Genomic DNA, 23,292 nt, shown 5'->3' on the forward strand with positions numbered 1-23,292 from the left:
AAAGCAGGAAAGAATATCCAATGGAAAAAAGACAGTCTCCTTAGTAAATGGTGCTGGGAGAACTGGACAGCGACGTGCAGAAGAATGAAACTGGACCACTTTCTTACACCATACACAAAAACAAATTCAAAATGGATTAAAGAATAAATGTGAACTAGGAAACCATCAAAATCCTATGGGAGAAAATATGCAGCAACCTCTTAGACCTCGACCGCAGCAAATTCTTACTTGAAATGTCTCCAAGGGAAGGGAAATAAAAGCAAAAATGAACGATTGGAACCTCATCAAGATAAAAAGCTTCCACACAGCAAAGAAAACAATCAATGAAACTAAACAGCCACTGACAGAATGGGAGGAGATATTTGCAAATGACATAATGGATAAAGGGTTAGTATCCAAAATCTATAAAGAACCCCATATTAGACAATTTGTAATTGTGCCCTTACAAATAAGCACTCCTGTATCCTTGGGATAAATTCCCAGTAGTGCTACTGTGGCCTTGTAGGGTAATTCTTTTAACTTTCTGAGGAACCTCCACACTGCTTTCCAGAGTGGCTGCACCAGTTTGCATTCCCAACAACAGTGCAAGAGGGTTCCCGTTTCTCCACATCCTCTCCAGCATCTATAGTCTCCTGATTTGTTCATTTTAGCCACTCTGACTGGTGTGAGGTGATATCTCAGTGTGGTTTTGATTTGTATTTCCCTGATGAGGAGTGACGTTGAGCATCTTTTCATGTGCCTGTTGGCCATCTGGATGTCTTCTTTAGAGAAGTGTCTGTTCATGTTTTCTGCCCATTTCTTCACTGGATTATTTGTTTTTCGGGTGTGGAGTTTGGTGAGTTCTTTATAGATTTTGGATACTAGCCCTTGGAACTGGACAGTGTTATGCTAAGTGAAATAAGTCACACAGAGAATGACAGATACCACATGTTTTCACTCTTATGTGGATCCTGAGAAACTTAACAGAAGACCATGGGGGAGGGGAAGGAAAAAAAAAAAGTTAGAGAGGGAGCAAGCCAAACCATAAGAGACTCTTAAAAACTGAGAATAAACTGAGGGTTGATGTGGGGGTGGGAGGGAGGGGAAAGTGGGTGATGGACATTGAGGAGGGCACCTGTTGGGATGAGCACTGGGTGTTGTATGGAAATCAATTTGACAATAAATTTCATATTAAAAAAAATGAAAACATACATCCAAATAAATAAATAAATAAATAAATAAATAAATAAATAAATAAAATAAACTACTTGTTGAGGCTCTCATTCTAGACTTCTTTGGTTCTGCCTTTGCATTCAAACCTGTTTTCCAGAAATAATGCAGACAGACAAATTGCAATTTCATCATCATGCATTTTGGATGCTACAGTTAACTCGAAATGAAATAAAGTATATGTAAATACATGAGGTGACAAGTATCTTAGAAAGAATACCAAACTACAAATAAAACTTTCATATCATAAATCTAACTTTAAACAATTTCTTTGAAGAAAATCGTCTTTATGACACTCTCATGTTATATACTATTTACAGATCAAAAGTACTAAGGCTCAAACACCAAAGAAATACAAACAATTATTAAGAGAATATTATGAAAAACTATATGCCAACAAACTGGATAACCTGGAAGAAACAGATAACCTTCTAAGAACATATGAACTACCAAAACTGAAACAGGAAGAAGTAGAAAACTTGAACAGAACGACTGCCAGCAAAGAAACTGAATTAGTAATAAAAAAATCTCCCAACAAATAAAAGTCCAGGGCCAGATGGCTTCACAGATGGATTCTACCAAACGTTTAAAGAACAGTTAATACCTCAACTATTCCAAACTATTCCAAAAATTAGGGGAAAAAAGGGAAAACTTCCAAATTCGTTCTATAAGGCCAGCATTACCCTAACACCAAAAACAAAGACTCCACTAAAAAAGAGAACTACAGGCCATTATCCCTGATAAACACGGATTCAAAAATTCTCAATTAAATACTAGGAAACCAACTCCAACAATACATTGAAAGAATCATTCACCACGATCAAGTGGGATTATTCCTAGGCTGCAAGGGTTCAATATTCTGAAATCAATCAACATGATGCACCACATTAATAAAAGAAAGGATAAGAACTACATGATCATTTCAATAGATGCAGGAAAAGCATGAGACAAAGTACAACATCCATTCATGATAAAAACCCTCAACAAAGTAGGGTTATAGGAAATATACCTCAACAGAATAGGAACTGCAGAAATGAACCCACAACTACAGGGTCAATTAATCTTCAACAAAGCTGGAAAGTCCATTGGGATAAAGTCTCTTCAACAAATGGTGCTGGGAAAACTGGACAGCAACATGCAAAAAATGAAACTGGACCACTCTCTTTCACCATACACAAAAATAAATTCAAAATGGATTAAAGACCTAAATGTGAGACATGAAACCATTAAAATCCTAGAGGAGAACACAGGCAGTAACTTCCTTAACCTTGGCTGTAGCAACTTCTTACTAGACACATCTCCCAAGGCAAGAGAAGCAAAAGCAAAAATGAACCATTAGGACCTCATCAAGATAAAAACCTTCTATACAGCAAAGGAAACAGTCAACAAAACTAAAAGGCAACCCACGGAATAGAAGACATTGCAAACAACATATCTGATGAAGGGTTAGTATCCAAAATATATGAAGACTTATAAAACTCAACTCAAACCCCCCCCTCCAAAATGAATAATCCAATTAAAAAATGGGCAGAAGACATGAATAGACATTTTTCCAAGGGAGACATCCAGATGGCTATGAGACACATGAGAAGATGCTCAACATCACTCATCATCAGGGAAACACAAATCATAACTACAAAATGGTTAAAATCAACAACACAAGAAACAACAGGTATTGGCAAGGATGTGGAGAAATGGGAACTCTCTTGCACTGTTGGTGAGAATGCAAACTGATGCAGTCACTCTGGAAAACAATGTGGAGTTTCCTCAAAAAGTTAAAAATATAACTATTCTACGATCCAGCAACTGCACTAGTATTTATCCAAAGAACACAAAAATACTAATCGAAGTTGGGGCACCTGGGTGGCTCAGTTGGTTAAGCATCCAACTTCAGATCAGGTCATGATCTCACGGTTCAGAGTTCGAGCCCCACACTGGACTCTCTGCGGTCAGCACAGACCCTGCTTCAGATCCTCTGTCCCCTTCTTTCTCTGCCTCTCCCCTTGCTCGTTCTCAATCTCTCAAAACAAATAAAAACCTAAAAAAAAAAAAACCCTCTACAACCCAGCAATTGCACTACTAGGTATTTATCCAAGGGTACAGGTATGCTGTTTTAAAGGGGCACATACACCCCAATGTTTATAGCAGCACCATCAACAATAGCCAAAGTATGGAAAGAGCCCAAATGTCCATCGATGGGTGAATGGATGAAGAAGATGTGGTATATATATACAATGGAGTATTACTCAGCAATCAAAAAGAATGAAATCTAGGGGCGCCTGGGTGGCGCAGTCGGTTAAGCGTTCGACTTCAGCCAGGTCACGATCTCGCGGTCTGTGAGTTCGAGCCCTGCGTCAGGCTCTGGGCTGATGGCCCGGAGCCTGGAGCCTGTTTCCGATTCTGTGTCTCCCTCTCTCTCTGCCCCTCCCCGTTCATGCTCTGTCTCTCTCTGTCCCAAAAATAAATAAAAAACGTTGAAAAAAAATTAAAAAAAAAAAAAAAGAATGAAATCTTGCCATTTGCAACTACGTGGATGGAACTAGAGGGTATTATGCTAAGCAAAATTAGTCAGTCAGAGAAAGACAAATATCATATGACTTCACTCATATGAGGACTTTAAGACACAGAACAGATGAGCACAAGGGAAGGGAAGCAAAAATAATATAACAGGGAGGGGGACAAAACATAAGACTCTTAAATATGGAGAACAAACAGAGGGTTACTGGAGGGATTATGGGAGGGGGGATGGGCTAAATGAGTAAGGGGCATTAAGGAATCTACTCCAGAAATCATTGTTGCACTATAGGCTAACTTGGATGTAAATTTAAAAAACAAAAAATAAATTAAAAAAAAAAACATTTAAAAATAACCATTTAAAATTACTAAGCAAAGGGATATATGTACCCCAATGTGTATAGCAGCATTATCTACAATAGCCAAATTATGGAAAGAACCCAAATGTCCACCAACCGATGAATGGATAAAGATGTGTACACACACACACACACACACACACACACACACACACACACACTGGAATATTACTCAGCCATAAAAAAAGAATGAAATCCTGCCATCTGCAAGAACATGGATAGAGCCAGAGAGTATTATGCTAAGTGAAGTAAGTCAGTCAGAGAAAGACAGATACTGTATGATTTCACTCATATGTGGACCTTAAGAAACAAAACAAACGAACATAGGGCAGGGGAGAGTGGGGGGAGAGACAGAGAGACAAATCAAGAAACAGACTCTTAACTATAGAGAACAAACTGATGGTTACCAGTGGGGAGGCAGCTGGGGGGAAATGGGTTAAATAGGTCATAGGGATTAAGGAGTGCACTTGTAATAAGCACTGGATGATGTATGGAAGTGTCAAATCACTATGTTATACACCTGAACCTAATATTATACTGTATGTTAACTGGTATTTCAATAAAAACTTTTTTAAAATCTAGGAAAGTAAATAAGAATTTGGAGGTCAGGATGGATATTGTAATAAAGACAACATGTCATGCGTATATTTTATATATATGTAGCAATTGAATAAAAAAGACAAAGAATCATACAGGAAAAATGGGCAAAGATTGGAAATACAAAGAAAAATCCCACTGACAAACAAACAATAACAAAAAGATACCCAAAATTACTAAGGAAGAGGATATGCAATTCAAGTAACTAAGACATTTCTTTACTGACTAGAAAAGCATACAAACACAGATCATACTTATGTCTACTGGGGATGTGGAAAGGAGGCCAGCGCATACATTGCTGCCAGGGAAATGTAAGGAATAACACCCTTGTGAAAAAACAATACCCCAATATCCATTAAAATTAAAACCCCAGGGGCACTTGGGTGGCTCAGTTGGTTAAGTGTTTGCCTTCGGCTCAGGTCTTGATCTCTGATCTCGAGCTCCACGAGCTCCACGTCAGGCTCTGTGCTGACAGCTCAGAGCGTGGAGCCTACTTCAGATTCTGTGTCTCCCTCTCTCTCTGCCCTCCCCGGCTCATGCTCTCTCTCTCTCTCAAAAATAAACATAAAAAAAATTTTTTTAATTAAAACAACCCCAGAAACTTTTCTCTCAGTAATAAATCTATTAGCACATATAAATCTATAAGGACATATCTTCAGAAAATATTTACTATAACACTGTTAGTGTAACAGCAAAAAAAAAAAAAAAAAAAAAAAAAAAAGGAAACTAAGGCAAAAAAGAAAACTAAATAAATTCCCATCTGCCAATAAAAAGTTGAAAAATGTATGGCACCTGCAGAATAAAATCTGTTATACAATCATTCAAATCTTAAATGAAAAACATTAGCAAAAATTTTTAAATATGAAACTTTCAGCACTGGCTCCATTGTAGAGAAACAGACTATTTCATAATATGCTGGTGTGGGTATACACAGGTGCAACTTTATGGGAAGGAAACTAGAGGACTCTATTAAAATTCTATATTCCCATGCATTTGGACCTAGCAGCCCAACTTCCAGAAATGTGTCCTACTAAAATATGGCATGATGTATGTGCAAATATATCAAATCATTATACATTGTACACCTTAAACTAATACAATGTTATATGTCTATTTATACACCTAAATAAAACAGAGGAAAACAAGATAAGATTTTCACTACAGCCTTTAATAAGACTTGGAAAGAAATTAAATGTCTACTCTTTTTTTGTTTTTAATATGAAATTTATTGTCAAATTGGTTTCCATACAACACCCAGTGCTCATCCCAAAAGGTGCCCTCCTCAATACCCATCACCCACCCTCCCCTCCCTCCCACCCCCCATCAACCCTCAGTTTGTTCTCGGTTTTTAAGAGTCTCTTATGCTTTGGCTCTCTCCCTCTGTAACCTCTTTTTTTTTTTCTTCCCCTCCCCCATGGACTTCTGTTAAGTTTCTCAGGATCCACATAAGAGTGAAAACATATGGTATCTGTCTTTCTCTGTATGACTTATTTCACTTAGCATCACACTCTCCAGTTCCATCCACGTTGCTACAAAAGGCCATATTTGATTCTTTCTTTTTTTTTTTTTTAATATTTTTTAATGTTTATTTTTGAGAGACAGAGTGCGAGCAGGAGAGGAGCAGAGAGACAGGGAGACACAGAATCCAAAGTAGGCTCCAGGCTCTGACCTGTCAGCACAGAGCCCGACACAGGGCTCAAACCCACAAAACTGTGACATCATGGCCTGAGCTGAAGTCAGACACAATTGACTGAGCCACTCAGGAACCCCCTAAATCTTTACTGTTAATAAAATGGTTGAATAAATGATACATATGATACATATACACAATTAAGTAACAACACAAACTTGGAAAAAAAATGAGATAGCTCTCTGTATCACTGAACTGGAAAGAAAAAACAGCCACTATGAAGTATAAAATGTAAACAGAACACTCTCTATGTGTTTGTGATTTTTCCATAATTTGAGAAATTGAAAAAAAAAAGTGGTCAGGGAAAATTAGATGCTTTGCCTTTTCTAAGAATCTCAAATGTCTGAACAGGTGAACCCTCTCCCTCCCCAACCTACCATATCTGACCTCAACCAGTTTTCTACATGTGCTACTACTATACTCATTTCCTCTATAAAACTCAGTGGCTTCAAGATATCTTTTCTCGGGGCGCCTGGGTGGCGCAGTCGGTTAAGCGTCCGACTTCAGCCAGGTCACGATCTCGCGGTCCGTGAGTTCGAGCCCCGCTTCGGGCTCTGGGCTGATGGCTCGGAGCCTGGAGCCTGTTTCCGATTCTGTGTCTCCCTCTCTCTCTGCCCCTCCCCCGTTCATGCTCTGTCTCTCTCTGTCCCAAAAATAAATTAAAAACGTTGAAAAAAAAAAAAAAAGATATCTTTTCTCCTTTCCAGATATAAAAACAGTATTAAAATGTATATTTTTTTAATTACCCTTTATCTTATTACAATAATTAATTTTTTCATACTCCTGTGGTAGAAATCCCTTGGTATAAATCAACATTACAAATCAGTGTTATTCCACATCTCCTGAACTACAATCCCTTTCAATTCTGAACAAGGAATAGACACTTCTTTGACTAAAGAATGTGTTTGTATCCTACTACATTCATAAATCTCAGCCTACCAAGTTTCACAACTCATAATAACAAATGTGGGGGAAGATTGAGGCTTCCTTCATTATTATTTTGTGTATTATTACATAGACCGATGGAAATAAAATCATAGCATTGTGTTCACCCTCTTTCCCAAATCTCCCTTGAAAAATACTGGGTACGCTTCATTATTGTTCTATGTCAGGGGTCAATAAACTATGGTCTGCTACCTGTCTATATGGCCTGAAAGCTAAGAATGGTTTTCACATTTTTAAATGACTGCGGGTAAAATCAAAAGAAAAGTAGGGGCACCTGGGTGGATCAGTCAGTTAAGAGTCTGATTCTTGATTTCAGCTCAGGTCATGACCTCCCAGTCATGATATCGAGCCCCATGTCAGGCTTCACGATGGGCATGGAGCCTGCTTAAGATCCTCTCTCTCTCTCTCTCTCTCTCTCTCTCTCTCTCTCTCTCTCTCCCTCTCCCTCTCTCTCCCTCTCTCCCTCCCTCTCTCTCCCTCTCTCCCTCTCCCTCCCTCTTCCCTTTCCTCACATGTGCTCCCCCACTCCCATCAAAAAATACATGTATTTTATGACATATGAAATTAAATTTTCAGTGTCCATACAAAAAGTTTTACTGGAACACAGCAATGGTCATTTGTTTGGTATTGTTTAATGCTGTTTTCACACTACAAAGACAGAGGAAAGTATGAGCCTCGAGGCCAAAAGTACAGCTTATCTGGTTCTTTACAGGAAAGATTTGCCAACCCCTATGTTCTATGTCATATTACATGCCCTACATGATTTTATACTTTTACCTAAACATTCTCCAGCCTTTCCTTCCATATTCAGCATAAAGTCTTGTTAATTATCTATTACTCTCCAGGCAAACACATTCTTCATAGACCTTTGAAATGCACTTCCTCCTGGGAATGTCCTTAGTCTAACCACATCCCTGATCACCTACAAACAGAAAACCAGAATGGAGTGCTAGCAACACCTTAAAAGTTACAAATGAACAAACCAAAACCAAACTTCACCACCACCAGCCACCCTCCAAGGTGAAGCTAAAGAGGCTAACTCCTCAGTTAGTGGCTTTCAAACTACCCTATCTTAGAATTGAGGCGTTGTGTAAACTAAATTTTACCGCCACTAAAATTCCTAATGGTCAAACAGCAAGGAGAAAAAAAAGTAAATGTTAATTTCCCAAGTTTAATCCTCTTCAAATCATTGGCTACCAGAAAAAAAAAGGGGGTGGGAGAAGTAGACCAATTATATGTAGTATGCATGATCCTAAATCCCTACATTCGATATTTTCTGCAAGTATATCGTCTCTGGCCCCCTGAAGTAAAAGGTGAAATCTTGCACTGTGTTTGTAGACAATATCACAACTTACATAGGAACAAGATAGGCCGTTGGGCCATTTCCTCCTATAGGGTACACCAAAATTTGCCCATCTCTTTCAGTCAGCATTCTGCATACCAAGTGTTGGGGGAGAAGAGGCGGGACAAGCTGCCTTTTCTATGAACAATGTCAGACACTCCTAGCACTGACTCCTCCCCAGCCTCATCACACCTCTACCCTGCACTAGGTCCTCCCCAGCTCCATCACCTCTATTCAGGACCTCCTCCCCAGTCTCATCATACCTCTATCAGCAGAGTCTTCCTCCAAAGTCACAGGCGTGCAAAGCTTCCAGTAACAGAAGAGGAAAGCAGGAAGGCTATAATGCAAAAGTCTGGAGTTCCCACACAAGCATCATCTGCTCTTTGGGAAGTCATAGCCCGAAAAGTGAAAAGAAATGGGACTTGGCTCGCACCCACTTAACAGGTGTTTACCACACGCTTGCTAGAGGCCGGGCAGCGAGCGAAGAGCTTAAGATAGAAAGGTGAGCAGCAGAATGGCAGCTCTCCCGGGGCTCCCACTCCACTGGGGGAGGTAAACAATGTCTTTAAAGCCCGCCTAGGAATGCGAGGAGCATTTGAAGCCCACGGCAGGGACAATTTACCTAATCCTGTAATGTTAAAAGGCTAAAACTCAACCAGTCGGAAGTGACGTGACAGCTGAAACTTGCAGGTCCGCCACGTAACTGGCCGCCGCCTCAGCTAGCCACCTTCTCCCTGGACTGGCCTGAAGAGAGGATAAGTGTAGCTCAAAGTCCGCAACCGCCCTTGCCCTGCCCCCAGCGGCTTCCAGACCCACCCGGGACCAGCAAGCGTGGCCAGAGCCGGGGCCCGCAGCCCGAGTGGGACTGCAGCGGTCTCTGGCACCCATCGGCGCCCTGCGGGCAATGGGGCTTCAGCGCTCAACCAGGCGCATGCGCGGCCCTCTTTCTCCTGAGGATTCCTCGGGTCACCTGAACGACCGCATTTCGGCCACCTGCCCCTCCGGGTCCCTTCTCGCTCTTGATTCCTCCCGCTGTTTCTCACCTCTGACCCCCTCCTTCTCCTTCTCCGCAGGCACTGCTAGGCCTTGCGGCGGCCGCCAGCCGACACCAAGGCTTCCACTGACACGAGCCTCTCGGCGCGGCTTCCGCTTCCGGCGAGTATTGTGTGTCGCGCTGCGGGGCGGGGGCGGGGGGAGGAGGAAGGAGGGAGGCAGCGCTCCGGCGGCTCCGCGCCCCGCACTCCCGGACCTGAAGCCGGGAAGGTAGGTGCTGTCCCGCTGCCGCGCCCGGGCCCTGGGGCCTGCCCCCGCCGGCCGGCTCGGCACGCCGCGTCCCAGCGCCCCGCGACTGCGTCACCGGCCCCCCGCACGTAACCACAGCTGCCTCCGCCCGCCTCGGGCCCGGGCGGACGTTTTGCCGCCCCGGCGACGTCAGCGCGTCCGGCGTTGCTTGGCTACCCCGCCGTTCCCCCGTCCCGCTGCCGCTCGCCTCCCCGGGTGAAACTCTGACGCCGTCACCGCGGGCCTCGGCTGCGTCATAGCGGCGGGCATCCCACCTTCACGTCACACCTTCTCCTCACCTGGACACGCATTCCTCCCTCCCTGTCAACCACGACGTTTCCTCTCCCCTTCTCCAATCCCCCTACGCCAGATCTGGCGAGAGAAGATGGAGACGAGGGTGGGCATGAGTTGTGGACGACGCTCAGGAGAGGGTCGCAAGGTGGGACCCCGGACAGTGGTAGAAACAAATGAGGACGTTCCTCAAGTTTGCCCTTCTACTGAGACACAAGGAATAGAGGGAAAGAAATTACCAACCTGGAGGCACCCGAGGCCTCACTATGGCTGTAACTCCAAGTCCTCTCTATGCATCCCTAACCTTTTCCCCATTTCTCTTTCACACCACTTCTTTGCCAGTCTAGATCCATCCTGGTCCCTAACTCTGCATACAGTTCAACTTACCCCAGGTGAGGAGACCACCTAATTTCTAGAAAAAAGGGACAGGTTCACTAGTTGGATTCTCTTCGGTAAAGAAAAATCATCTAACTCAACTTCTCTCCTAGTTGAGGAAAGAATTCAGGTCCAGATAAGTTATCAGCTCCAACTCCAAATTAAACACTTTTCATGTATGCCAACAACAATATATACAGTAATCATTGTTAACCCTACTCACCACATGGCCACTTCTTTCTTAGCACTTAGACCTACTAAATTTCCTTTCTTCTGTGGGAAGGGAGGGTGGATAGAGAAATCCATGGTTTCATCGATAAAAGTGGTGATTTTCAAGGAAGGAGTGGGGGACCAGCTTTATAAATCTCTTTGATGCATTTCCAACATTTTGAGCCTTAACTTGAGGGAGACTTTAATTGCCTCTTTCTCTAATTCCCAGCCACTCCAGAACCCACTAGTTGGAGGCACAGTACATCCAAGGTATTAGTTATCAGTAGCTATTTCAAAACTCCAGTCACTGCTGAATATTTAGAATAGACTTGTCAGCCTTCTTTTCAAGAAGTATATACTTTCAAGAAGTATATACTCTTTAGTGTAGTTGCCACGTATTAATCACTTTTCAGCAGTTCTAAATGTCTGCACTCAAAGAAATGAGATGTTGGGTGAATAATGTCATTCCAAGAAGAAGACACACTTCCCCTAGACTACTCTAATAAAGGGAAGAATAATTTCAAGTTTTCCTGAAAAGAAGAGGTTGTTACCCTTGCCTAATATTCCTTTTATTACCCTTGAAAGAGAGGACAATGGCAGAGAAGCCTATGCTCCAGGGGGCTATTGTAATAAAACTCTTCTGTAACATTAAACTTTAAAATATACTTAAGAAATCTTAATACTTGGACTTTTATGGCACGTTTCACTTTCCCAAGATCCTTTCTCACTATTAGAAAACTATAGTAGGGATACAATGGTCTCCTTTTAAGATACATGTGTACTGAGCCTGGATCAGAAGAAGTGTGCTGGGCTAGAGTTGAAAGAAGCCTCTAATAAGAGAAAGCAGAGGTAAAAGACAAAAGAGATTGGTGGTTGGGTGTCAGTTTGCTAAACAGGAAAAAAAATTAGATTGATGGTTGGGAGTCACAAGGTTTGGAAATAGAGAAACAAAAGAGAGGTTGTATCTAGTGGAAGAGAAAATGTAAAATACCAAGATGGGGCTAACTGGAGTTAGGATTTATCATGGGAGTAAATGCCAGTCCAGGGACACAAAAAAATTAAACCTCCAACTAATATTTTTCTTTCTCTGCCCCCTTTTCATCCCTAAGTTAAATAATGGCAGAAACAAGTCTGTTAGAGGCTGGAGCCTCTGCAGCCTCCACAGCTGCAGCTCTGGAGAACTTACAGGTGGAGGCGAGTTGCTCTGTCTGCCTGGAGTATCTGAAGGAGCCTGTCATCATTGAGTGTGGGCACAACTTCTGCAAAGCTTGCATCACCCGCTGGTGGGAGGACCTAGAGAGGGACTTCCCTTGTCCTGTCTGTCGAAAAACATCTCGCTACCGCAGTCTCCGGCCTAATCGACAGCTAGGCAGCATGGTGGAAATTGCCAAGCAGCTCCAGGCTGTCAAGCGGAAGATCCGAGATGAGAGCCTCTGCCCCCAGCACCATGAGGCCCTCAGCCTTTTCTGCTATGAGGACCAGGAGGCTGTATGCTTGATATGTGCAATTTCCCACACCCACCGGGCCCACACCGTCGTGCCACTGGATGATGCCACACAGGAGTACAAGGTGGGGAACCACACACATGATGCCAACATGGGGCATGAGGGAGGAGCGCAGAAGATGGGAGACTCCCTGGGTAAAGGATCCTAAGCTCCTAACAGCAAGACCATAACTGGTCTTTACTCTCTAGTCCCCTCAGAGCTACAAACACAGAGGGCACAGAGTACATCTAATCAGTTATCCCCAAGCATGGGGATATGTGTGGTGTTGTAATGTATTATATAAATGAATGAAACCACTTGGAGATTATGAAACTTAGGAAAAACTGAAAAGTAGTCTGGTTTCATTTTTTTTTTTTTACATTTATTTATTTTGGAGAGACAGAGTGAGACAAAGTGAGAGTTGGGGAGAGACAGAGAGAGAGGGAGACACAGGATCGGAAACAGGCTCTAGGCTCTGAGCTGTCAGCACGGAGCCCAATGCGGGACTCAAACCCACAGACCGTGAGAGCATGACCTGAGCCGAAGTTGGACACTCAACCAACTGAGCCACCCAGGTGCCCCTAGTCTGGTTCATTCTATCCCCCTGCTCAAAATGTTCCTTATTTTCCCATTGGTATTGGGAATAGATAACATCAGTTTACACTGATCCCCACCAGACTAAGATGTTTGCATCTTCCCAGATAATGGATAATGTGGCATCTGATTTAAGTACTGCTGGGACACAGGGTAAATGTTCAAGTAGTAGGAACTAAAGATTTTAATATGTTAGCACTGTATCAAGTATTTTGCTTAATTATGTTAAATAAAATCTTGGAAGCAAGATTTAAAGTAGTCTACAGTGTAAGTAATACGGATTTATTTGCAGGTGGTTAGAGTTGGATGAGAGGACAAGTTTAAAGAAGGCTATCAGAATACAGAAAGTCACTTTGACCATAATAGGCAGTCACTTGAGTAACAAAATGACAGGATTGGGGAAGGACACGGAGTTGGTGACAGCTGGACAACTGTGAGATTCAGTGAGAGGAAAGTTCTTGGTGAGCAAGGAAGATGATGGGGACAGACTGGTTGCAGGAGGAGGGACCAAAAGTTGACACCCCAAATGACAAACAAAGAAAGAAGTGGGATCAAGAGGTGGTGAGATAGACAGGAAGCAAACAAATGGTTTCAAACTAATGGGTTAACCTCTGAATGTAGGATATGCCAGCCACCCCAAAATCCCACTTCTCCCACTTCCCACCCTCAGGAAAAACTGCAGAAGTGCCTGGAGCCCCTGGAGCAGAAATTGCAGGAGATCACCCGCTGCAAGTCCTCTGAGGAGAAGAAGCCTGGAGAGCTCAAGGTAAAGGCAGGTGATTCCATTTGGGCTGCTTTGCAGGCAATTAACCATACATTATTTAATCCGCCAGTTCTGATTCATTGGAAAACTGCTGTTCTCTTAAAAACAATGGTATTTTGTTAGGCTTCTTTGTCATTAAACATTGCATTAAATTATTTGTCATGAATTAAGTATTGTAGAGAAGGATGTAAGAGGTGAAGGAAGGATGGACAGAATATCTTACATCTGACAAGTTGAGGGAGTTCATGCCCATTGGTCTTTTTTCTTGTAAAACAGGAAGAGAGGCAGGGAGAGAGCAGGGATAGGAGTTTCTTAGAGGGATTGAGGAGAGGAGAATTTGGAAGGCTCACTGGGGTGGAAGAAAGAAGCAGCTGACCAAGAGCTCACAAAAATGCCCAGTGACTTTTAGGACTACATTCTCTTAAGTAAGCTCAGGTATGCTAGATGATGTTGGTTCATTCCTAGACTGTTCCCCTGTCTACCCTACATCTGTAGGATCCTATCTGTCCTTCAGGCAGGATAAAAGCCACTTCCTATGTAGCCTTTCTTGACCCTTCAGAAATTGATTTTCTTAATTTTCATATAATTTTACTTCTTTCATGTATTACCATAGTTGTAGCATGATATTTTGGTAACTGTCTTATTTTATTGGACAGTGAACAATTCCTAATAGTAGCAGTAATAACTGTTTATTGAGTCCTGTGTGTTAATTCATTGGGTGTCCATGACATTCCAAATGTACAGGGTTGTGTTAAGTTTTAGTGGGACCTAGATGAGCTGTCAGACAAAGGGAAGGAAGTCCTGAAGGTCATCTTTAGCAAGGGTGAACTTAGATCTCTTGTAAAGTGAGTATTATTACCCCTAGTTATCACAGGAGGAAACAACTTGGATAAGTTCTAGTCCAAGATCACATAGCCAGTATGGGACAAAATCAGGGATATTAGCTCTGCATGAATCTATAAATATGTATTAAGTTTCCAGTATAGGCCAAATTCTGTGTTTGACACTGGGGAACAATGATGAGCAAACACACAGTCCCTGTCCTGCTTAAGCTTACAGTCAAGTAGAGAAAACAGATAATGACATGGCACAAAAAGCACAGTTGCAAATTCATAAGAAGACAACATAGAAATTTGACCTCATTAAAAGCTTCCAGAAGAAATAATTCGCTTTTGGAGTTGAGATTTAGGGATCACCAGAGATTAAACACAACTTTGAAAATAGTAGGAACACTAATTTTTTAACAATGACAACATTTTGACAGAAAGCAAGTATTATTAAGTATTACTAAGTATTACCTTAGTCCTTTATATATTTGAATAAAACAAGATTTTGAACTTTTAAAATTTTAATTAATTTTGATTGCAAAGGTGAACTTTAAAAAAAAGTTCTTTGTTCTTTTGGAGGGCTCCTGAGAAACTTAAAATATGTGAAAACGAAGCTTATTCCCAGTCATTAACTTTCCTGTTCCTGTTGATCACCTTCTTAAAGGTAAAGGATAAAGAGGGGAATAAAAATTTTTAAAAACCTTTTAAATGCTTGAACAGAACTGTGGTATTTTTAAAAATTCAGTGGTCTCTGAAACTACCACCAACATTCCTTTTGTAACCATTTGAAATCTCCGAAACCTCTCCCTCATCCCTATTTCCAGAATTAGACCCAATGCCCCTTTTAAAAATAAATAATTTGTAATTAACCATGCTGAAGTGGAAATTATAGATAAAATAACTTATCTGCATAATTTTAAAAAGAGATTATTATGCCCAAACACACACACACACACACACACACACACACAGCATAGAGGAAAGTGATTTATAGTAAAATCTGGTATGTAAATATTTGGGCATTACTATCCTGAAAGACACAACAATGTAGTTTTATCCTTGCATCTCTCTGTGACACCATCAACAATGTAACAAATACAAATTCAGACTCAGGTAATTGCGTAGTCATGTTGACAAGCACCACAAGCAGCTTAGCTCTTAGTGACATAATTTTTCAAAATGATAAGTAACTTTTGATAAAGTTCTAAGAAAAACAAAATACAGTCTTAGTTTTATTCAGCTGTTTCTGAAAAAATCAGGTATATTAAAATTGGGTAAGAATTACTCTGTTTATGTATAAAATGGCATTTAAGTCTAAGCCTATGTTTTTGAATATCCAGCAGAACATAGAAAATGGTGCAGGACTGTGCATGTTGCAGGGTCATCTCACACATTGGAGTACTAGCAGCCCACCAGAGTACCCCCTATTATGGCAAACAAAAAGATGCCCCTTGTTTCTAAAATATCCCTAGTGGGAAGTAACACCTTCATTAAGAACCACTGCCATACAACTATAGAGTGGGAAAAAAAAAGAGAAGAATGATGGGATTATATAAGAGAGATCCCTTTGGCTTCCTATTAAACATAGTTATTAATCCTAAATTCTACCCATACATCACCTCTCAACATAGACACACATGTAGACACACAGACACACACACACACACACACACACACACACACACACACACAACAGGAAAAAAGGTTGTATTTCAAGGGTTGGTAACCTTAGAAATAAAATCCAGTTATTTTATCAGCATAATTGAGTTTATTCAGGAATAGCAGAGAACTGCAATTCAGGATAAGCAAGTTAAGGCAAAACTATAGGCAAATCCAGAGAACAAAGGAGAGGACCACTCTTTTATATAGGAAAGGGGGGAATTGGGAAGAAAATCCTTGGAGTAAACTCAGAGTTCAGAGTATAGTGACTTTTTATTGGCTAGGTTGTGACAGTCTATCATTGGCTGGGCTTGTTGACTGCAAAAAGAAAACCGTTCTTCCTCCTGCTGGTGTAGTAAGGTAGTATGGACCTATAAGGTACATCTCTACCTGTTGGGATAAAAATTGACCAGGGGTGGGGCGTGAGTGCTCCCCCTGCTGGCAACCTGACCATTTTAGCTAGGTTTCCTTTTATTAATTTTCACAGAGTAAATGTGTTAAGAATATATTTTGTTCCAGTGTGTACCTGAGAAGGCAGCAGTAGAATGGGAAACAGCAACTCTAGAACTGGAGCTAGCCAGCCTCTGCTGAGAATTAGCTTGAAATCCAGAAACACCAGGCTTGTAAGGCTTTGCAGCCCCTCTCTATTCACCCTCAGCCCTACCTTTCAGTTTCTATCTGCATTTTACTTCCAGAGTCCCAGTCTCTGCTTCTCTCTTGCTTCCCTGTTGGGTTTATTTCTCCCCATCAGCCATATGACACTTGGAGAATATGTCTGAGCAGATCACTTGTTGCAGTGGAGGTAGAGAAGGAAGGATGTGCTTGCTAATAACCCTCAGAAAGTATTATGGCTGGTGTCTTAGTCCCATATTATCAAATTTCAGGAATGTTAAAGGTTTAAGTCTGTGTGGTAGCTGAGAGAAAAACGTCAAATTTCAATATATAATTCACTAACAAATTTCTGGAACCTATTCCTGGGATGGGAACTGTCAGTTGTCTGAAGTGACTTGAAACTATTAACATGTTATTCCCTGAAATCTATATACAGTTGACCCTTGAACAACAAAGTTAGGGGTGCCAACCCCAGTCCAGTCAAAAATCGGCATATAACTTTCAACTCCCCAAAAACTTAATTCTTAAAAGCCTACTGTTGACCAGAAGCATTAGTGATGACATAAAAAGTGATTAATACCTATTTTATATGTTTGTATTGTATACTATATTCTCACAATAAAGTGAGCTAGAGAAAAGAAACTTACTGAGAAAATCGTAAGGAAAAGAAAATACCTTTATGGTACTATACCATATTGAACCAAAAAATTCTGTGTATAAGTGGACTCTCACAGTTCAAACTCATGTTGTTCAACAGTCAACTGTATATATTTGGTAACAACTCATAACTAAAATTTTACTGATTCTGATACTTTTCCAGTTGGTCTCTGGTTTTTAGTGGGTAGATGTCTAGCAATATACAAATGATGATCATCTGGTCTCCAACTTCCCAGTATTTATTATTTTCCTTTTCTTGATAAATTTCATTAGCTATAACTTTAGCATTGGAACTAGCAAAAATATCTTGTATCCATAATAAAATAGATGTCTCTATATTATTGAGTTCTTATATCTTGCATTTTTTTCACCAAACCATAGAAGTATAGCTTTTTTAGAAGTTAATTTAATAAAGAAAATTAAATATTTTTTCAAATAATTTTTTTAAAGTTTATTTTTATTTGAGAGAAAGACAGAGAGCAAGCAGGGGAGGGACAGAAAGCAGGGGACAGAATCCCAAGCAGGCTCTGTGTTGCTGCCACAGAGCCCTATGTGGGGCTTGAACTCATGAACCATGAGATCATGACCTGAGCTGAAGTCAAGAGTTGGACGCTTAACTGACTGAGCCACTCAGGCACCCCTAAAATTAAAATTTTTTTAAACACTGATTTTTTTTTCATCTCCCCAGTAGTCTTCACTCCCAAGTCACCAGTAGGGGGTGATAATGGGGATGGAGCCATTACTTAGAGAAGGAGATTTCAATGGAGAGAAACATGAGTGTCCTGTTAGACTATTTGCAATGACACTGGAAATCTGTTAATTCATACACATGGTGGGTAGGGAAAGGCTCCCTTATGCCCCACTGGCCCTGTTAAGTATAATGCTTTCCCTATTTTCTTAGAGACTAGTGGAGTGTCGCCGACAACAGATCTTAAAGGAATTTGAAGAGCTTCATAGGCGGCTGGATGAAGAACAGCAGATGTTGCTTTCACGCCTGGAGGAGGAGGAACAGGACATTCTACAGCGCCTCCGAGAAAATGCTGCTCACCTTGGAGACAAGCGCCGGGACCTGGCCCACTTGGCTGCTGAGGTGGAGGGCAAGTGCTTACAGTCGGGCTTCGAGATGCTTAAGGTTCGACCTTTGCCCCTGTATAGCCTCTCAGGTCAAGTGCAGTATAGCTTTGCACAGGCCATTCTGTCAACCTGGGATGCTCACCCTCCTGCTCTGCTTTTCTAATCCAGTTCTTTCTTCCAGACATACTCAAAGGATCTTTTTCTACAGAAAGTCTTCTTCTGATTTCTCCCATCCCCTTCTAATCATTTCTGTGTTCTTATGTCTTGTGAACAATATGTGCTTAATTTGTACCAAAGAAAAAATTCACTCCTTTGAAAGGAGGAAAATCTAGTCTGAATCAGTGAAAAAACTATACATTAAAAATTATGTGAATGCAGTTGCCATTACTTTTAGGTCCTGGAACTTGATTTACCTAGTGCTAAAAAAAACAACAACAAAAAAAATAGAAACCTAGTTTGAAGGACACTTGAAATTATGTATAAATAATATATTAACTTTTGCTATGTAAATAATGACTCTAAAATGTTTGAAATAATTTGTTCTTTTAAGCAGATGAATGGTGTTAGCAAGGTTGTAGGAAACATATCTCTTTTTAGAGATCAGATTACCAGCATTTGAATCAGTGAGGCTTCATTGTACATTTATCTGCATGTTATGTATTACTTGGTACTTATTCTTGTGTCCTTTCATGTATGTGTGTTCTGCCTTCCACATTAAACTGGGAAATCCTTGGGGGGCAAAGATTTGTCTTCTTTGTCTTCTGGACCCCAAGTATTCAAAAATCAGGATTGGCACACAATTATCAATGTTTATTAACCAGTACCAGATGGGGATAACAACAACAACAACAACAGGAAAGTGATTCATTCCAATGCCACCAGTCTGTACTGATCCTCAAGGAGACAGGTGTGTGGTTGGTACTTGGGGGACAGAGTATAGAGCAGACACAATCCCTGTCCCTTGCATTGAGCTCCCAGTGTCCTTGAGGAGCAAGACAAACACACAAGAAACCATTTGGAAATGATATAAATTACCAAGCTTGATGTTATCCAAAAGTTGAAAACAGAGATCAGATTGGGAAAGATGTACTCTGATCCCTCTGGAGCTCTTCCCTTTGCATTTTGACCCTCAGATTGCCCTATTCCTATTTTATAGATCTAGAATTTTGGGGAGGAGGGGGAACCTTTTGCCTTCAGGACCCTTGACTACCAGGACCAATATTGCTTTCTTTTCTCCTTCCCTCTAGGATGTCAAAAGTACCCTGGAAAAGTAAGTGATTCTTGCATCTCTTTGAGTGAGTTAGGTCTTGGCTTAGAAACCAAGGGTACAGTAAGGAGTAGGGGAGAATGATGGGAAAGTCACACAGTGTCTGGATAGGATGTGGGAGAAGGTTCATTGTGTCCATGAAGCCTGTTAGAGAGCAAATCATTGGGAGTAAGAGTACATTACCATTTCCCCATTGAGCATCAGGACTAACTTGGTAAGGAAGAAACCAAGGTAATGTAGAACCAGATGCTACCTTTGTCCATTGGTGGAAATGTGTCCAAACAAGACAGACAAAGGAAGGGGTTGGGAAAGTGGGGAGGGTGATTACCCATTTGCATGAAATATAGCAATACCCCCAGAAAGTTCTGAGACTCATTCTTAAAATAAGACTCTGTCCAGGGGACCCTATGGCTCTCCATAGATTGGCAAAAGAAAGCAGTAAGTGAGTACTTGTCTTCAGGGAGGAGGGAGAAAATGGGAGGATGGAGAATTTTAGTTTCTCCCTAAATATGACAATATCTGCATACTCACTCAGCTGGAGCTTCCCCTGACCCTGCCCTTTCTTCCCCTATCTCCCTATCCCTCCTAGATGTGAGAAGGTGAAGACCATGGAGGTGACTTCAGTGTCCATAGAGCTGGAAAAGAACTTCAGCAATTTCCCCCGACAGTACTTTGCCCTAAGGAAAATCCTTAAACAGCTAATTGGTGAGTTGTTCCCAAAAATAAACTAGCAGAGGAAATCAGCAGAGAAGAAAGTCTTTAAGTCCCACTTTATCTGGGCTTCAGTCGTACCATCTGTCATTTTGTGCCCATGGCCACACCCACCCCTTTATCTGGCTTTCAATCTCACTGTGAGTGACAGAGCTTAGGTGTCATCTACTCTTAGGCCCACACTTTTCTAAATAGGGACCCATAGAAGTTAAATAATATGCCTAAACTTGTCCCTTTTTGAGAACGAGAGGGAATGCCATTAATATTTACTCAGAGAAAATAGTCACAAACCAGGACTGTTCCAGGAAACCAGATACATGGTCACCCTATCCCTGGACCATACTGCTGTCTTGCTGTGTATCTTTCTTAACATTTTCTGTCCTTTCTGGCCCTTGGACTGTGACTTGTGCTTCATCACTCAGTGAGATGATGTCACAGGGGGATGAAGAAGGGATAAGGCAGGAGCCTAAACCATCAGCCCTTGCAGAATTGAGATTATTATCTGTTTACTTTAGGGCCAGGGTAAGAAGGGAAGCCGTTGTTCCCTCCTCTCCCTTAGGTGACAGCATGGATTGAGAAAGTTAATCAAACCATGGTGTTCTGGGGACCTTTAAGGAAACAAGTTTGTAAAGGCAGGCTGGGAGAGTGAGGCAGGGGCATTTAGCTATTCCCATCCTCATCTAGCTCCCCACTCTGGCTTCTCCCGCCAGCGGATGTGACCCTGGACCCAGAGACTGCTCACCCTAACCTAGTCCTGTCCGAAGATCGTAAGAGCGTCAAGTTTGTGGAGACAAGACTCCGGGATCTCCCTGACACACCACGGCGATTCACCTTCTATCCTTGTGTCCTGGCTACTGAGGGCTTCACCTCAGGCCGACACTACTGGGAGGTGGAGGTGGGTGATAAGACCCACTGGGCAGTGGGCGTGTGCCGGGACTCCGTAAGCCGAAAGGGCGAGCTGACTCCACTCCCTGAGACTGGCTACTGGCGGGTGCGGCTGTGGAATGGGGACAAATATGCAGCCACCACCACGCCTTTTACCCCTTTGCACATCAAGGTGAAACCCAAACGGGTAGGCATATTCCTAGACTATGAGGCCGGCACACTGTCTTTTTACAATGTCACAGACCGCTCTCATATCTACACCTTTACTGATACTTTTACTGAGAAACTTTGGCCCCTCTTCTATCCAGGCATCCGTGCTGGTCGGAAGAATGCTGCACCACTTACAATCAGGCCCCCAACAGATTGGGAGTGACAGGTAGGGATGTGGGAATAATTGGGGTGAGTCAGGGTCAAGAGCTATGGGCCTTCCTTCCTGTGACCTGCTGGAACGTCTTCGTGTCTGCCTGGTTCCAGTCCTGCACTGTTTAGGAGAAGCACCTTGGTTTCTAGAATGGTTTATATGGAGGAGTATGTAGGACTGGTCTGGGATGAGCACACAGCTGTCTCTCTCCTAACCGTCAGGGTGGGGAATTAGTTCCCAGGGGTTATCTCCCCTGAAGTCCATCAGGTTTTCTATTGCACATGGATAGGTTAGGAAGGAAGGAGAGGCTTTTCCAGAAACAAAAAGTCTGTGAGAGGGTCTGACTTGCTCAAAACCAGAAGAGGAAACAGAAACCCCTGTACGTTCTTTTAAGGGGTTCTTATTTGTTGAGAAAGATCAGAGGGGTCTGTGTACCTCTAGACTAAAATAAAGATGAATGATAGTTGCTCTTGTGGGTCTAGAAGTTAAGGAGTTTTTTTGTTTGTTTTTTGTTTTTGAGAGCAGAGATTGGGCATCAAGAAGATTAGAAAGGAAGTTGGGAAAGGGGCTAAAGGAACAGATTCCTAACAGGGTTTCTTTGGTCTTCTATTCCCAGAGTAAGTTGCCATTATGAGTAGGATTGGCCAGAGGTAGGAATGTGGGGAGGAGAGGGTGAGAAGAAATGAGAGGAGAACCCAAGTCCCTGCCTCAGCCTTCAGCAAAGCTGGCTTATTGCCTGTCTCCTTAGAGTTGGTTGTCTCCAAGAATCGGTCAGTCACCTTTCTCCTGCAGAGGTGAGGTGCCAGAGACCCTTCAAGACATGTCTACCCTTTCACTGCTTTCCCAAGGGGACCTGGAAAGGACAGTCAAGTATTAGAGGAAAGAGAAAGGTATTTCTATCCAAAGCCCTGGCCTTAAAGAATGTTACTAAGTATCTGCTCCCAAGTTGTCAGCCTTGTTACTTGGCTAAGGTGTCCAAGCCAAAAAGGGAGAAGGAAAATGGAGTCTTCCTCACCCTGAGGACAGGGTAGAAGACAGGGTATGTAGAGTAAAGTGTCACATAGGCAACTTCCTTTAGCCTATGTTCATATGGCCTGGAACTAGTGTTCACAAGAGCCAGTCTCTTGCTTATTTGTTGCCATCCTTCACCTTTTGCCATTTCCCCTATCAGAGAATGTAAATCATTTTAACATTAGGCCAAAATAAACAACTTGTAGGGTACATATGTTGTCAAAAAAGGTTAAAGCGATGCATGCCAAACCAAACTAAAATGATTTGGAATATCTGCTACTTGGGTGATCAGGGATTCACAGAAGATTGGGACAAGAAACTGCAGTTTATTGAGTGTTTCACTTCCTCCTACCACCTCAACAGGACTTTGTCCAGACTCTCCTCTTACCTTTGTGCCTTGACTGTGGTTCTTTGTGGCAAGATGCTTTGGTTGGTAAAACATAACATGGAACAAAGGATCCACTGAAGTGATCTCTGTGTTGTGTGGTAATTTGACAATGGCCTTGTGTTGATATGTAAGAATCACTGATGTTAAAAGTGCATGTTCTTGGGGCTATCCTCAGTGATTGATCAA

General features: G+C 41.9%; 2 protein-coding genes across 5 annotated transcripts in view; one reads left to right on the forward strand and one right to left on the reverse strand.

Moving 5' to 3' along the window:
* LOC131515376 (uncharacterized) overlaps positions 1 to 10,909 on the reverse strand; it is a 27,434-nt gene extending 16,525 nt beyond the window's left edge. The window contains exons 1-2 of the mRNA XM_058736132.1: positions 10,827 to 10,909; positions 9,700 to 10,212 (exon numbers count right to left, since the gene is read on the reverse strand). Of these exons, the coding sequence (XP_058592115.1) occupies positions 9,700 to 10,212; positions 10,827 to 10,909 (596 nt within the window). The remainder of the gene's footprint in view (positions 1 to 9,699; positions 10,213 to 10,826) is intronic.
* Positions 9,825 to 23,189, forward strand: TRIM39 (tripartite motif containing 39). Of its 4 annotated transcripts, XM_058733230.1 has the most exons (8): positions 9,825 to 9,919; positions 11,923 to 12,382; positions 13,562 to 13,657; positions 18,311 to 18,541; positions 19,731 to 19,753; positions 20,340 to 20,455; positions 21,172 to 21,356; positions 21,655 to 23,189. In XM_058733230.1, the coding sequence occupies exons 2-8, from the start codon at positions 11,930 to 11,932 to the stop codon at positions 21,724 to 21,726; spliced, it is 1,176 nt and encodes a 391-aa protein (XP_058589213.1). In that variant the 5' UTR covers positions 9,825 to 9,919; positions 11,923 to 11,929; the 3' UTR covers positions 21,727 to 23,189. The 4 variants fall into 4 exon arrangements, with proteins under 4 accessions (XP_058589213.1, XP_058589210.1, XP_058589211.1 ...); XM_058733227.1 differs by having other exon boundaries at positions 21,172 to 23,189; XM_058733228.1 differs by lacking the exon at positions 9,825 to 9,919 and adding an exon at positions 9,988 to 10,620 and having other exon boundaries at positions 21,172 to 23,189.
* The last annotated feature ends 103 nt before the right edge of the window (positions 23,190 to 23,292 follow it).

Source organism: Neofelis nebulosa, chromosome 6 (genome assembly GCF_028018385.1).
Source record: "Neofelis nebulosa isolate mNeoNeb1 chromosome 6, mNeoNeb1.pri, whole genome shotgun sequence".
NCBI lineage: Eukaryota > Metazoa > Chordata > Mammalia > Carnivora > Felidae > Neofelis > Neofelis nebulosa.

Coding starts and splice junctions, on each gene's coding strand:
- TRIM39 (XM_058733227.1), top strand. CDS start 11,930: ATGGCAGAAACAAGTCTGTTAGAGGCTGGAGCCTCTGCAGCCTCCACA. Junction 18,542..19,730: donor CGGGCTTCGAGATGCTTAAG/GTTCGACCTTTG, acceptor CCTTCCCTCTAG/GATGTCAAAAGTACCCTGGA. Junction 20,456..21,171: donor AATCCTTAAACAGCTAATTG/GTGAGTTGTTCC, acceptor TTCTCCCGCCAG/CGGATGTGACCCTGGACCCA.